A 14,619-nucleotide genomic window follows, 5' to 3' on the forward strand; every position below is an offset into this window, starting at 1 on the left:
CTTTCTTTCTCTCTCTCTCTCTCTCTTTTTTATTTTTTTCCTGAGACAGTCTCACTCTGTTGCCCAGGTTGGAGTGCAGTGGCGCAATCTTGGCTCAGTGCAACCTCCACCTCCTGGGCTCCAGCGAGTCTTGTGCCTCAGCCTCCTGAGTAGCTGGGACTATAGGCCTGCCACCATGCCCAAATAATTTTTGTACTTTTAGTAGAGATGGGGGTCTCACCATGTTGGCCAGGCTGGTCTCAAACTCCTGGCCTCAAGTGATCTGCCTTGGCCTCCCAAAGTGCTGGGATTACAGGCGTGAGCCACCATGCCCAGCCTTTGGATTCAGGTAAATTCAGGTAAATTCAATGCTTTCTATGAGGTTCTACTGTTTTCAAACTGTTCCCAGAAACTGTGGGCTGTATTCATTTGACCAGGGCAAATCTCACCTTTGGTTTTCAGGAATTTCAGGAAAGTCCTTTGTGACGCTCCAAGGGCCCATGCATGGCCCAAGTGTGGCCACAAAGCCATATGTTTCTCAGACACTCACAGTCCTCTCTTCACAATCCAAGGGACAATTCTGTGACTCTGTGGGCTAAACAGATAGAGTTTTGCTTTCTTTTTGGATACCCAGGGAGAGATTAAGGCACTCTCACTGTCCTTGCTCTTAGTAACAACTCAATGTATTACAACTACTATTGTTTCCACAGCATTGAGTACTATATTGCCTTTTTCTTATAATAGTCTTAGACAGAGGAAGGGCAGTATGATCAAGACAAAGGCTTCCTTCATGGACGTTCTCCTGGGACTGGGGGGTGACACTCAGGCAGGCAGCCTCCTGGCATCCCTGGGGAAGGGCAGCAGATGAGCTAGCACATCATCAAGAGGTGGCATTTACCTCAGAGAACTTGCCACTGTCTGATCCTCAGCTTTGAGCCTCCAGAATTTGGTTTTCTGAACATCCCAGATAAGATACAGCATGTGCAGGCAAATTCATATTAGTTCCGTGCTACAAGGAACTATCTAAAAACTAGAATCCATGCATTTATTTGTTTGCTCTTCAAACTTTGACTGACACTGGGCCTGAGCCTGTCCAGATCCAAGCTCTGAATAGAATGAATAAAATAGGTTCAGTCCAGGCTCTTACAGAACCTACAGTCTACTGAGAGAAACACATAGACCATTCCAACCCAGTGAGATGAGTGTTATAGGAGGGGATGCACAGAACACTATTGAAGCAACGAGAGGAGGCACAACCCTGAAGAAGTGGTGTATTTAACATGCGGGCAGCAGGGAAAGGAAAGAGTCAGTATGAAGTGAGATGACCATGAGCAAGGGGGAGAATGATTGCTAGAGCAAGGTCTCAAGGAAACAGAACTAAACTGGGACCAGAACACAATGGGAAGGCTGGCCTTGGGAAGAAAGATGGTCTCTTTGCTAAGCCGGGAAGGAAGGAGGAAAGGATAGCCAGGGATACACAGGATTATAGGATGGGCAGGAGGCAGTTTCTGGCTGTACAATCTATTAGGGGGCCAAGGGGCTAGGAGGGAGGTTGACTTCTGAAAGTGAGGAGGTTCTGGGGTTAAAGCTTTGTCAAATATTATAATAGGGACTATGGGAGAATGTGAGGCATATGGGAATGAGGAAATAGAAGTGATTCACTGAGAGGGTCTAGGAGCCTGCTGTGATTTTACTCTCATCCCAGCACACAACGGCGGGTGCTCTCCTTCAGCGCCCACATCTCTAGTGAAGACATAGGGAAGTCAGGCAGGTGGATTTACCAGGCTCACGTTTTCAGCAACCTGGCACCACTCTATAGACAGACCAAGGAACTGGATGAAGAGGCGCATGAAGAGCAGAGAGAGAGAACAGATGGACGGGGAGCAGGGTGGGGGGGGGGCAGTGGGAAGAAAAACAACCTATTCCTAGGTTCCTCATCTTGGTAAGGGTTGTCGCCAAGCATTCACGACTGAAGTCAGAAACTACGGCATCTGCTGGGTGCAGTGGTTCATGTCTGTAATCCCAGCACTTTGGGAGGCCGAGGCGGGTGGATCATCTGAGGCCAGGAGTTCGAGACCAGCCTGGCCAACATAGTGAGACCCTGTCTCTACTAAAACCACAAAAATTAGCTAGTGGTGGTGCGTGCCTGTAATCCCACCTACTCGGGAGGTTGAGGCAGGAGAATCGCTTGAACTCGGGAGGCAGAGGTTGCAGTGAGTTGAGATTGCGCCACTGCACTCCAGCCTGGGCGACAGAGGGAAACTTTTTCCTAAAAAAAAAAAAAAGATAGATCCACAGCTACCATCTCTTTGGTTCTTTGGTTCGTCCACTTCTCTTTTCTTTTCTTTTTTCTTTTCTTTTCTTTTTGATGGAGTCTCACTCTGTCACCCAGGCTGGAGGGCAGTAGTTCTGACCATGGCTTACTGCAATTCCACCTCCCGGGTTCAAGAGATTCTCATGCCTCAGCCTCCCAAGTAGCTGGGATTACAGGCGTGCACCACCACACTTGGCTAATTTTTGTATTTTTAGTAGAGATGGGGTTTCACTATGTTGGCCAGGCTGGTCTCAAACTCATGACCTCAGGTGATCCACCCACCTCAGCCTCCCAAAGTGCTGGGATTACAGGCGTGAGCCAACGCACCTGGCCACTTTTTGTTGTCTTCCCTGGTCCCTCTGCTCAGCTTCTGTAGAACTCTGTTAATTCCATGATTATAGGACAGGTCACTTTACATCAGAGTTGTTTTAGTGCTGGAGTTAAACACTCCAATGGCTTCTAGGACCAGAAAATAACTGAGTGATGCTGCCAGGGAGTGTGGCACATTGGAAAGCCTCTTTTGGTATAACGGGGAAGGAGAGCACTGCCCATGAAGAAATGTGGGTTCACTATTTTGCTAGATATTTCTATATTCTTTTTTTTTTTTTTTTTGAGATGGAGTCTCGCTCTGTCACCCAGGCTGGAGCGCAGTGGCGCCATCTCACCTCACTGCAAGCTCCGCCTCCCAGGTTCATGCCATTCTCCTGCCTCAGCCTCCTGAGTAGCTGGGACTATAGGTGCCCGCCACCATGCCCGGCTAATTTTTTTTTTTTTTTTTTTTTTTTTGTATTTTTAGTAGAGACGGGGTTTCACCGAGTTAACCTGGATGGTCTCAATCTCCTGACCTTGTGATCCGCCCACCTTAGCCTCCCAAAGTGCTGGGATTACAGGCGTGAGCCACCGTGCCCGGCGATCTTTCTATATTCTTAAGAAAAACCTGAAATAGTTTTAGAGAGAAATACCCTGACTTTTACATGAAGAAAACTATTCAAACTTAAAACTGTTATTGAAGTGTTTAGGGGTAAAGTTTACCAATGTCTGCAACTTACTTTGAAATGCCTCAAAAGATGTATTGGTGGGTGGCTACAGGGATGAGTAGATATATGATAAAGCAACAGCAAAATATTAGTTGTAGCATCATTCTCAATTCCCCCTCAGCTTGGTGATGCATACATGTACAGTTTTTCCAACTGTTCTGTAAGCTTCATAATAAAATGAACAGACATTTAAAAAAAAATTTTTTTTTTAGACTGAGTCTCACTCTGCTGTCCGGGCTGAGTGCAGTGGCACAATCGCGGTTCACTGCAGCCTAGACTTCCTGTACTCAAGCAGTCCTCTCACCTCTGCCTCCAGAGTAGCTGGGACTACAGGCACACACCACCACACCCGGCTAATTTTCTTTTTACACTTTTTGTAGAGATGAGAGTGTCTCATTCTGTTGCCCAGGTTGGTTTCAAACTTCTGGCCTCAAGCAATCCACTTGCCTTGGCCTCCCAAAGTGCTGGGATTACAGGCCTGAGCCACTGCACCTGGCTAGAATTTTTTTTTAATTGAAAAAAGAAGGCCAGGCGCATTGGCTCATGCCTGTAATCCCAGCACTCTGGGAGGGTGAGGCAGGTGGATCACTTGAGGTCAGGAGTTCAAGATCAGCCTGGCCAACGTGGTGAAACTTCATTTCTACTAAAAAGACAAAAATTAGCCGGGTTTGGTGGTGTGCACCTGTAATCCCAGCTACTCAGGAGGCCAAGGCAGAAGAATCGCTTGAACCTGGGAGGTGGAGGTTGCAGGGAGCTGAGATCGTACTGCACTCCAGCTTGGGCAACGGGAGAGAAAAGAAAGAAAGGAGAGAAAGAGAGAGAAAGAGAGAGAAAGGAGGGAAGGAAGGAAGGAAGGAAGGAAGGAAGGAAAGAAAGAAAGAAGGAAGGAAGGAAGAGAGGGAGGGCTGGAGGGAGGGAGGGCGGGCGGGCACACAAGCCACTCTCTGGGACTTCTGTTACAAATTGTAATGGACTTGATGAAAGTAAGGTGGAGTAAATGAAAACAACATAAAGGGCACAGAACACAGTCCCTAGGACACTTAGTGAATATCAGGTTTTATTATCATTTGGATTGGAGGAAATGGGCACAGACTGGGGGACATTCTTTTTTTTTTTTTTTTTTGAGACAGAGTCTCACTCTGTCGCCCAGGCTAGAGTGCAGTGGCGGGATCTCCACTCACTGCAACCTCCACCTCCCGGGTCCAAGCAATCCTCCCACCTCAGCCTCCTGAGTAGCTGGGATTACAGGTGCCTGCCACCACGCCCAGCTACTTTTTCTATTTTTAGTAGAGACGGGGTTTCACCATGTTCGCCAGGCTAGTCTTGAACTCCTGACCTCAAGTAATCCGCCCGCCGTGGCCTCCCAAAGAGGAGTCTTAAATGAATTTCACTGAGGGATTTCAGCAGATTTTCATTACAGTGTCCACCCTGAAAGTGTAGGGGCCAGAGTTCCACGCTGGTTAAACTCTGTTGCTGTGTGAACTTATACCTGTAATTTCCACCTCTGCACCTCACATTGCTTGTTTTTAAACTATGAGAATTGAACTCGCGGCCGGGCGCGGTGGCTCAAGCCTGTAATCCCAGCACTTTGGGAGGCCGAGACAAGCGGATCACGAGGTCGGGAAATCGAGACCATCCTGGCTAACACGGTGAAACCCTGTCTCTATTAAAAAATACAAAAAACTAGCCGGGTGATGTGGCGGGCGCCTGTGGCCCCAGCTACTCCGAAGGCTGAGGCAGGAGAATGGCGTAAACCCGGGAGGCGGAGCTTGCAGTGAGCTGAGATCCGGCCACTGCACTCCAGCCTGGGCGACAGAGCAAGACTCCGTCTCAAAAAAAAAAAAAAAAAAAAAGAGAATTGAACTCTAAGATCCTCTGAAGTCTAGCAGTCCTGCTGGTTGAACCCCCTTTGCTGTTCCTGCCTACACTCTTCTTTCCCTTGACGCCTTCTTTACGTAAAAACTACATTTCCCATGAGCACCCATAGGCGTCCACGTAGCGCAGCCCTTCGTCGTCGCTCGCGCCATTTATACTCACTTCCGCCCGCAAGCCACTTCTTTTTCTTTCGGCGGAGTGCGGCGGCAAGATGGCCGTGCAAATTTCCAAGAAGAGGAAGGTGAGCCTCTGGGGACTGGGTTCGGGGAACGACTGCGCCGCGCGGGTCAGGGGCTTCTCGGGTGCCACCGCGAGGCCTGCAGCTCCGTGCCCTGCCCTGGGAAGCGGCTTAGGCTTCCTGGCATTCCCACGGGCCGCGGATGGCGGTGGATTGTGTGAGAGGCCCAAGCCAGGCGGGCGCTGTGTGACCGGGTAAGGGAGAGACAGGTTTTTCTCTGGTTCCGAGTGAAGCGCAGAGAGATGGGGACCAGGCGCCCCTTCTGTCCCGGAGAAGGCGTTTATGAGCATTTTTTGGTCAACGGAATTAGTAAACGTGGTATTTTGAGGGCGTGTGTCATTTCCCTCATGTCTTATCCCATGGTTTTGGGAAGGGGAGGCAGCAGTGTATACTTGTCTTCTTACTGGTCGAGTCTGGGTACGGTCTGCTGGTCCCACGACCTCAACATGAAGGGTTACTGACGATTGCTTGCTCCGTCTGAGGACCCCGGGAGGAAGCTGCCTCGGATTTAACGCTTTGTTATTCCATGGGAAAGAACTGTGTAAAAATCATTAGCTTTAAAAATAGACAGTTTGTCATTTCGTATACCTACACTTCGATGTTAAAATTAAATCCACAACTCTTGTGAGTTAGGATTTTCCAGCTCTGTTTACAGTTAAAACCACAGGTACCGTAAGGCCAGATAACATGGCTGGGATTCTTTAGACGGTCCAGGTTGTGTCTGCAAGCGAGAGAGCTTATATGTTAAGTCCACTATCTATTCTATTCCTTCACAGTGACAAGTACAGTGTCTTTGCTGTGCTGAGTGAAGTGTAAATAGGCTATTTTAGAGCAGTTTCTTGTTTTGCATGTGGAACTGTTTTAAACCCTTCGATGAAGAGATGATGACGAGTCTGACTTGGGGGTGTTACCTTCGCCCAGGTGGCCTACTCTGTGCTGCATTCTGTGGCACAGTTTAAAGGGCCCTGGTTGAAGTAACTGCCTAAAGATGACCTAGAGGCATTTGTCTGAGAAGGGTTGCTGCACTCCTGTTGGAACAAGGGTTTGGAACCATTGGTTGGAGGTATTTAGTTTTGGGGAGGGATGCATTGACTAATAAGACACTGGCTCAGGCGAAAGTGAGCCTACACCAATGTCCTAATTTTGAACTTCGCTTTTTTTGGATTAGTTTGTCGCTGATGGCATCTTCAAAGCTGAACTGAATGAGTTTCTTACTCGGGAGCTGGCTGAAGATGGCTACTCTGGAGTTGAGGTGCGAGTTACACCAACTAGGACAGAAATCATTATTTTAGCCACCAGGTAAAACTCACTTGACTGGCCATCACCTATAATTGTTGTAAATGCTAAGTTGATTTATTCCTTTTTTTTTTTTTTTTTTTGTGAGACAGAGTCTTGCTCTGTCCCCAAGGCTGGAGTGCAGTGGTGAGATCTCTGCTCACTGCAAGCTCCACCTCCCAGCTTCCTGCCATTCTCCTGCCTCAGCCTCCTGAGTAGCTGGGACTACAGGGGCCAACCACCATGCCCGGCTAATTTTTTGTATTTTTAGTAGATTCGGGGTTTCACTGTGTTAACCAGGATGGTCTCCATCTCCTGACCTCGGGATCCGCCCACCTCAGCCTCCCAAAGTGCTGAGATTACAGGCATGAGCCACCGCGCTGGGCCAGTTTGTCCTTTGTGAACTTACGGCCGGTTTGTCCTTTGTGAACTTAAGGGGATAGACAGCCAGTGAATCTGGGCTTAGTCAATGTAATTGCTTCTTAAAAGCTGGATTTTAAGGCTAGGCATAGGATCGCTTGAGCTCAGGAGTTCAAGACCAGCCTGGGCAACATGCGGAAACCCCCTCTCTAAAAAAGATAAAAAAGGGTGTGGTGGTGCATACCTGTGGTCCCAGCTATTCCAGAGGCTGAAGCAGGCGATGGCTTGAGCCCAAGAGGTCCAGGCTGCAGTGAGCCATTGGTGTGATCCAGCCTGGGTGACAGAGAGAGACCCTGTCTCAAAAAAAGCTGCATTTTGAAAATTTAACTTCAGTTTTTGTCAATGAAAATTATATGCTTTGTGGCAGAGATTTTGCTACCACATATATATGCAAGATTTAAAGTTAAATCTAGCATTTGTGAGAGTCATGAATTGTTACTTTTTCCCCGCCCAGAACACAGAATGTTCTTGGTGAGAAGGGCCGGCGGATTCGGGAACTGACTGCTGTAGTTCAGAAGAGGTTTGGCTTTCCAGAGGGCAGTGTAGAGGTGAGTGATTCTGGCGTATGCCAGAGATAATGGCTCTTCAGAATGATAACTTCTAAAAACTGGGAGACTTTGTTCATTACAAGTGGACTGATATAACTTTGTTGAAATTCTCTTAATGAATAATGGGCTTAACTTTGTAAGCCTGTTCTGCTAATGGCTGATGGTTAAAGGGTTTTACATTCAACTTGGGTATAGAAATGATGCATATGATGGATTGACTATCCCCATTGGTGTACTTGGTATGGCCAAAGGAGCCAGGGTGGGAGGGCAAGGAACCTGCACTGTGTGTAGGTGGTAGAAGTGCTTTAGGAATTGAGGGATACTGAAATTATATGCTGCTTGTGATGGTGTCGTGCAGTCTTTTGGCCTCCGTAGGCCACATTGGAAGAATTATCTTGGGCCACACTACTGGTAGCACAAAAAATCACGATGTTCAATTTTTGTTGGGCCACAATCAAAGCCATCTCCTGGGCAGCATGCGGCCTGTGGGTCGGGCAAGCTTGGTCTAGAAAGTGATGCTTGTGTGACAAATGCCAAATTTTCAACTTTCAGTTGAAAACAGTGGTGATGGTAACAGGATGTCCCTTCCTTCCTTTAAAGCTTTATGCTGAAAAGGTGGCCACTAGAGGTCTGTGTGCCATTGCCCAGGCAGAGTCTCTGCGTTACAAACTCCTAGGAGGGCTTGCTGTGCGGAGGTGAGTGTCCTGAGACCTAATGGTCATGACCTTTTGTGTGTATCAAAATATATGTCTCCTGTTTGTTGATTAGCAGATGAACTGTTATAAAGTGACAGGATCTGCTAGTCTCCCAGGATTATAGTAAGATACTAAACCATGCCCTCACTGAACTGGCAGACTAGCAAGACTATGAAAGCAGCGAGAACCATAAAGGGTGGTCAGTGCTGTAATGGAGAAATGTTCTGGGTGCTTTGGATGTTCAACACAAATAGAACTGTCCAAGGAGGGGACCAACTCCTGTTGGTCTTCTCGAGGAGGCTTTACAAAGAGCCCTGTCAGGGAGTGCGGTGGGCAATGAAGAATAATTAGGCCTGTTACTGGGTGTGTGTTATGTATCCCTAGGTAGAAGTGCCTTAGTACTTGTGGGATACCATGAAACTTCAGTAGGAATCATTTGGATCTACTTAATGTGTTCACTCTTAAAATGGTACTCTGAAGAGATAAGATAGACCTGATGTGAGAGAGCTTAAAATCTAGACACTTAACCTCTGAGTTGCATGCAGATAGTAATGTGAGGGTGTACTGGTAAGATTTCAACAGGAAGTTCTGCAGTTTGACTGTATGTAAAGGCATTGAAATGCCTTGCCTAGAGGAATTATAGGAAAACTGTGCTGTAGGAAGGTTGACTGGTAGGGATGGGTAGTGTAGACAAGGCCATAGGTAAGGACCTAGAAAAGACTGCTTACCTGGTTCAAGTGCCCGCTAGGCGCTTAGAACAATGGTTCTCAGAAGATTAGTGCCAGTCCTACACCCACCAAATAGGAAACTGGATGTGTGACTCAGCAGTCTGTCTTAGTAACCCCTCCACATGCTAGTTGCACACACTGAAGCAAGCTAATGTACTTCTGAGCCTGGGATCTACTATCTTCTAAGGTGGACCATCATACCACCTCTCAGTTGTGGAATATTAAGTAAGATAATGTGAAAGGGCCTGGAGGTGGCTAGCTCTCCAGTTAGTATCTCGCAGAGTGTGAACTACTGAATGAGTTGGGGGCTAGGGCATATTTTAAAATGTTTTATCAGCATTCTAATAGCAAGGTAGCCAGGATCCTAGGTGGGTTAGCTTTCCTAGTGAATGAGACTTCGGAGGTTGCAGAGTATTACAAGGGACCACAAAGTGGGTAATTGGAGTTTAAAAATGTGGTTCTCAATTTTGATTATACATGAGAATCACCAGGGAGCCTTTTTAAATACATGTGCCTGTACTTTGCCCATTTAATTGGCCTAGAGTAGGGCCTAGACATCAGGGTTTCTTTTGTTTTTTATTTTAGCCTTCCGAGGTGATTCCAGTATGCAGCCAGAGTTGGAAAGTACATGTTTAGGAGCTTGACATACTTGATGAATATTACCCTAAGATTCCGTGTGATAGGTGTGGAAGAGAATTGGTATCATTGGGGCCAGACTCTGGTCAAATTTATTCTCCATTAAAGGAACATTGAATACTAAGTTTTTATTTTGTTTTTTAAACTTGGTGGAGGTCCTTGATAATAACACAAGTGGATCTCTTCTTTTCTTCTAAAGGGCCTGCTATGGTGTGCTGCGGTTCATCATGGAGAGCGGAGCCAAAGGCTGCGAGGTCGTGGTGTCTGGGAAACTCCGAGGACAGAGGGCTAAATCCATGAAGTTTGTGGATGGCCTGATGATCCACAGCGGAGACCCTGTTAACTACTACGTTGACACTGCTGTGCGCCATGTGTTGCTCAGACAGGGTGAGCAGCTGAGAGTGCTTGTCAAAGGGCATTTGTGGATAGATTTGGTTTTCCACAGACATCTAAAAATTTGGGAGAGTTTATCATGGAAGTAGCTGGGTATGTTCATCTTCCTTGGTATATCGATTACCACATTGATCTGTAAGAATCAAATTGCTGAGACCTGTCAGATCCAAGAGTTGGTTTGTCTTTTTTAGCCATCTGTGTACCCTTCAGTGATGACATGATGACGAGTCAGAAAGGTCACTTCCTGCTCTTGGTCCTTGTCAGTACCATGTTCTGTGGTGCTGTGCGTGAGTTCCTTCTGCAGAAGTGTCCTATTCATTGATTGATTTAGAGGCATTTGTCTGAGAAGGGACCAGACCCAGGAGTGCTTGAGTAAACTGCTTGCTCTCTTTGGTCTTGTGTGATGGGGGCCGGTGAGATCCCAGCTTTGTGCTAACAACTGTGGTGTCCTCTAGGTGTGCTGGGCATCAAGGTGAAGATCATGCTGCCCTGGGACCCAACTGGTAAGATTGGCCCTAAGAAGCCCCTGCCTGACCACGTGAGCATCGTGGAACCCAAAGATGAAATACTGCCTACCACTCCCATCTCAGAACAGAAGGGTGGGAAGCCAGAGCCGCCTGCCATGCCCCAGCCAGTCCCCACAGCATAACAGGTATGTCTGCAGGGGCAGGGGCCTCTTGGGGCAGAATAGGGTCCTTCCTAGTCTTTCTGTTAGTACTTGTGTCCCACATTCTGGTAAGCATTTGGTGAATAAAAATTGCATTTATTTATGTGGGAGAATACAAGTTGAAACCTGGGGTCTATTTAACCCTCAGTTCCACTGGGACAGGTGTTTGCCTTTATTCGTGTGTATGAAATGAAATAGTTTTCCCTTATCTTCCCTTATTTGCTCAAGATTTGTTTTTTTTGTTGTTGTTGTTGTTTGTTTGTTTGTTTTTTGAGACATAGTCTTGTTCTGTCACCCAGGCCAAAGTGCAGTGGCACGATATTGGCTCACTGCAACCTCTGCCTCCCGGGTTCAAGCAATTCTCCTGTCTCAGCTTCCCGAGTAGCTGGAATTATAGGCATCTGCCACCAAGCCCAGCTAATTTTTCTATTTTTAGTAGAGACAGGGTTTCACCATGTTGGCCAGGCTGGTCTCGAACTCCTGACCTCAGGTGAACCACTGTGCTCAGCTGCTATGGTCAACACCTGGGGTTTTTTTGTTTATGGGTGTTGTGTCTCTAGGTGCCTTGTATTTTTTTTTTTTTTTTTTTTTTTTTGAGACGGAGTCTTGCTGTGTCGCAGGGGCTGGAGTGCAGTGGCTGGATCTCAGCTCACTGCAAGCTCCGCCTCCCGGGTTTATGCCTTTCTCCTGCCTCAGCCTCCCGAGCAGCTGGGGCTACAGGTGCCCGCCACCTCGCCCGGCTAGTTTTTTGTATTTTTTAGTAGAGACGGAGTTTCACCGTGTTAGCCAGGATGGTCTCGATCTCCTCACCTCGTGATCTGCCTGTCTCGGCCTCCCAAAGTGCTGAGATTACAGGCTTGAGCCACCGCGCCCGGCCGCCTTGTATTTTTTTTATATATAAAAAAGGACAAACCCTTATGTATTTTATTAATGTTGTTGCAAACCCTCAATGGGAGTGTGTATCCATTTGGTAAATAAGGAACTTAATAACTCTGGTAAAGTTTCTTACTCTTGTGCTTTATTTGGTTTCAGGGTCTCCTTGGCAGCTGTATTCTGGAGTCTGGATGTTGCTCTGTAAAGATCTTTAATAAAATCTGGTACAAAGACGCAAGGCCTGAATAGACTGTTTAGTATTCAGACTGAGGGGCACGTTGGCCTCTGGAGCATTACATATCTTCTTGGTACCATACTTGAAGTATTTGCAAGGGCCAGAACTGTAAGACCCAAGCAGAGCTAACCAGAGAGATATCTTTGTGTGATAGTGAAGACTGATAGCAAGCAAGGCAGCACCTTGATTCGTTGTCCTGTAGTTCAGGGTTATAGGTTTAGAAGAGGGCTATATCTGAGTTTTTCGTATGCATAAGGTGATCCACGTTGCATATAGAAAGTGAACATAAATGGTCGTTATATTTTGTGTCATGCTGTGCTCTAAGTATTCTTTACATATGTACTCGTTAATCAACCTCTCTAAAGTAAAAAGGAAATTTGCTTGTGCCACTGAACTTAAGATTCAGAAGTAAATTTGCCTAAGCAGTATAAAGCTATCATTAGGATCCACATTCCTAAGTTGTGTTCTCTTAGGGGATCATGGAACCAGTCATTGGTACTACAGGCCATTATGTTCTAGAGACCTGTAAAGAACATTTAAATTGTCTCTGATTTTATCTGTCAGTATTTTGAAGTATTTTCTGCCAGTGTCTGTATTTTACAAGAAATTGGGCACTATTTTCTCAGGCAAAACTAGTGAGGGACAGGTTGGCTTGAAAATCAAAAAGACTGATGATAAATCACAGTCTGGTTGATCACAGAGGGGAATTCCAGGGACAGCTATTATAGTCCTGGAAGGCCAAATCCGGTGGCTGCTTCCTGGTGATGCAGCCTCGCGGGTGAGATAACCCTGGCTCCATAGACCGCTTAGCAGGTGCTGTGATTATTTGGTTGTCTTCTCAATTAGACTGAGCTGCACATGGTAAGGGCTTAATATTTGAGGTAATTATGTAGGACGCACACTGACAAGTTATCTGCCCCCTTCCCTTTTTGACTCATAAATGGGTCATCTTAACAATTTAAGTGTACACTTCTATAGTGATAGCCCTCTGTCCAAGGGTTTTGCATCTGTGGATTCAACCAACTTTGGATCAAAAATAATCAAAGGATGGTTGTGTCTACTGAACGTGTAGACTTATTTTCAAAATATTTTCTTATATTGTCACTTTCTTGTACACTGCAGTGTAACAGCTGTCTGTAGCACGTACATTAGATATTAAAAGTAATCCAGTGAAGATTTAAAGTCTTAAGGATGTGCCTAGGTTATCTTAGGTGTAAATTCTCTACCATTTTGTATAAGGAATTTGAGCATCTGGGGATTTTGGTATTTGAAGGGGGTCATGGAACCAATCATTGGTACTGCAGGAAGACTGCTGTATATTCTCATTGTGCATCAATCTCCAGAACTTCATCTTGCAGATGTGCTGACCCTCCCTCACCTTTTTGAAAGAGACTTTGATGGTTATACAGATTCCTGTGTTTTTTTTGTTTTTGTTTTTGTTTTTTTTGAGGTGTTTTTCTCGTCTACCAGGCTGGAATGCAATGGTGCTATGTCAGCTTACTGCAACCTCTGCCTCCCAGGTTCAAGTGATTCTCCAGCCTCAGCCTCCTGACTAGCTGGCATTACAGGCACCCGTCACCATGTCCAGCCAATTTTTGTATTTTTAGTAGAGACGGGGTTTCCCCATGTTGGCCAGACTGGTCTCAACTCACCTCAAGTGAGGCCGAGCACCTCGGCCTTCCAGAGTGCTGGAATTTTAGGCATGAGCCACTGCACAGCCAGTTGAACTTATTTGAACATCTGCAAATCATTAAGTGCTGGGAACAGGTTAAGACTGTACTGTGCTGTACTTTAGGTGATCTTTTAAATTCCTCGTGAGCTTTTTTTTTTTTTTTTTTTGAGATGGAGTCTCGCTCTGTCCCCCGAGCTGGAGTGCAGTGGCGCGATCTCAGCTCACTGCAAGCTGCGCCTCCCGGGTTCACGCCATTCTCCTGCCTAAGCCTCCCGAGTAGCTGGGACTACAGGCGCCCGCTGCCGCGCCCCGCTAATTTTTTGTATTTTTAGTAGAGACGGGGTTTCACCGTGGTCTCGATCTCCTGACCTTGTGATCCGCCCGCCTCGGCCTCCTAAAGTGCTGGGATTACAGGCGTGAGCCACGGCGTCCGGCCCGAGTTTTCTTGAGTCCACTTGGAAGTTCAGCCGGTAGGAGAAGGTAGTGCTGTTAATTCCCACTAGGTGTTGCTGTTAACAAAGGAAATGTGCAGTAAGAGTAATAGCTTAAGGAGAAAGAAACGTAATGAATTGTGACAGAAAAGTACGCAGCTTATTAGCATATAGATTACTGAATTATTAGGAGAAAGTGCTGTTAATTACCACTAGGTGGTGCTGTGATAAAGGCAATGTGCAGTAGGAGTAACAGAAAGAAATAAAAATTGTGACAGAAAAATATGAAGATTATTAGTGTATAGATTACTGAATTATCAAAGTGAACACCCCTATGTAACCATTTAAAAATACCAAAATGTGTCTGGCTGTGGTGACTCACACCTGTAATCCCAGCACATTGGGAGGCCACGGCAGGTGGATCACTTGAGCCCAGAAGTTCCAGGCCAGCCTGGACAACATGGTGAAACCCTGTCTCTATGAAGAGATTTTAAAAATTTGCCAGATATGGAGGCTGAGGTGAGAGGATGGCTTGATCCTGGGAGGTGGAGGTTGGCAGTGAGCCATAATTGTGCCACCACACTCCATCCCTGTCTAAAAAAA

At 46.4% G+C, this 14,619-nt stretch overlaps 1 protein-coding gene and 2 non-coding genes across 3 annotated transcripts; all 3 read left to right on the top strand.

Annotated features, from left to right (window-relative positions):
- Positions 1 to 5,318: 5,318 nt before the first annotated feature.
- On the top strand, positions 5,319 to 11,912 carry RPS3 (ribosomal protein S3). The gene is made up of 7 exons (XM_008020170.3): positions 5,319 to 5,446; positions 6,612 to 6,742; positions 7,593 to 7,686; positions 8,287 to 8,381; positions 9,945 to 10,132; positions 10,594 to 10,790; positions 11,838 to 11,912. Exons 1-6 carry the CDS (start codon positions 5,417 to 5,419, stop codon positions 10,785 to 10,787), a joined length of 732 nt encoding a protein of 243 aa, XP_008018361.1. The 5' UTR covers positions 5,319 to 5,416; the 3' UTR covers positions 10,788 to 10,790; positions 11,838 to 11,912.
- On the top strand, positions 6,312 to 6,459 carry LOC119626703 (small nucleolar RNA SNORD15). Its single transcript, XR_005242843.2, has one exon. It is a non-coding gene; the product is annotated as a small nucleolar RNA SNORD15 (small nucleolar RNA).
- On the top strand, positions 10,343 to 10,488 carry LOC119626702 (small nucleolar RNA SNORD15). Its single transcript, XR_005242842.1, has one exon. It is a non-coding gene; the product is annotated as a small nucleolar RNA SNORD15 (small nucleolar RNA).
- Positions 11,913 to 14,619: the final 2,707 nt, after the last annotated feature.

This window comes from Chlorocebus sabaeus, chromosome 1 (genome assembly GCF_047675955.1).
Source record: "Chlorocebus sabaeus isolate Y175 chromosome 1, mChlSab1.0.hap1, whole genome shotgun sequence".
Lineage (NCBI taxonomy): Eukaryota > Metazoa > Chordata > Mammalia > Primates > Cercopithecidae > Chlorocebus > Chlorocebus sabaeus.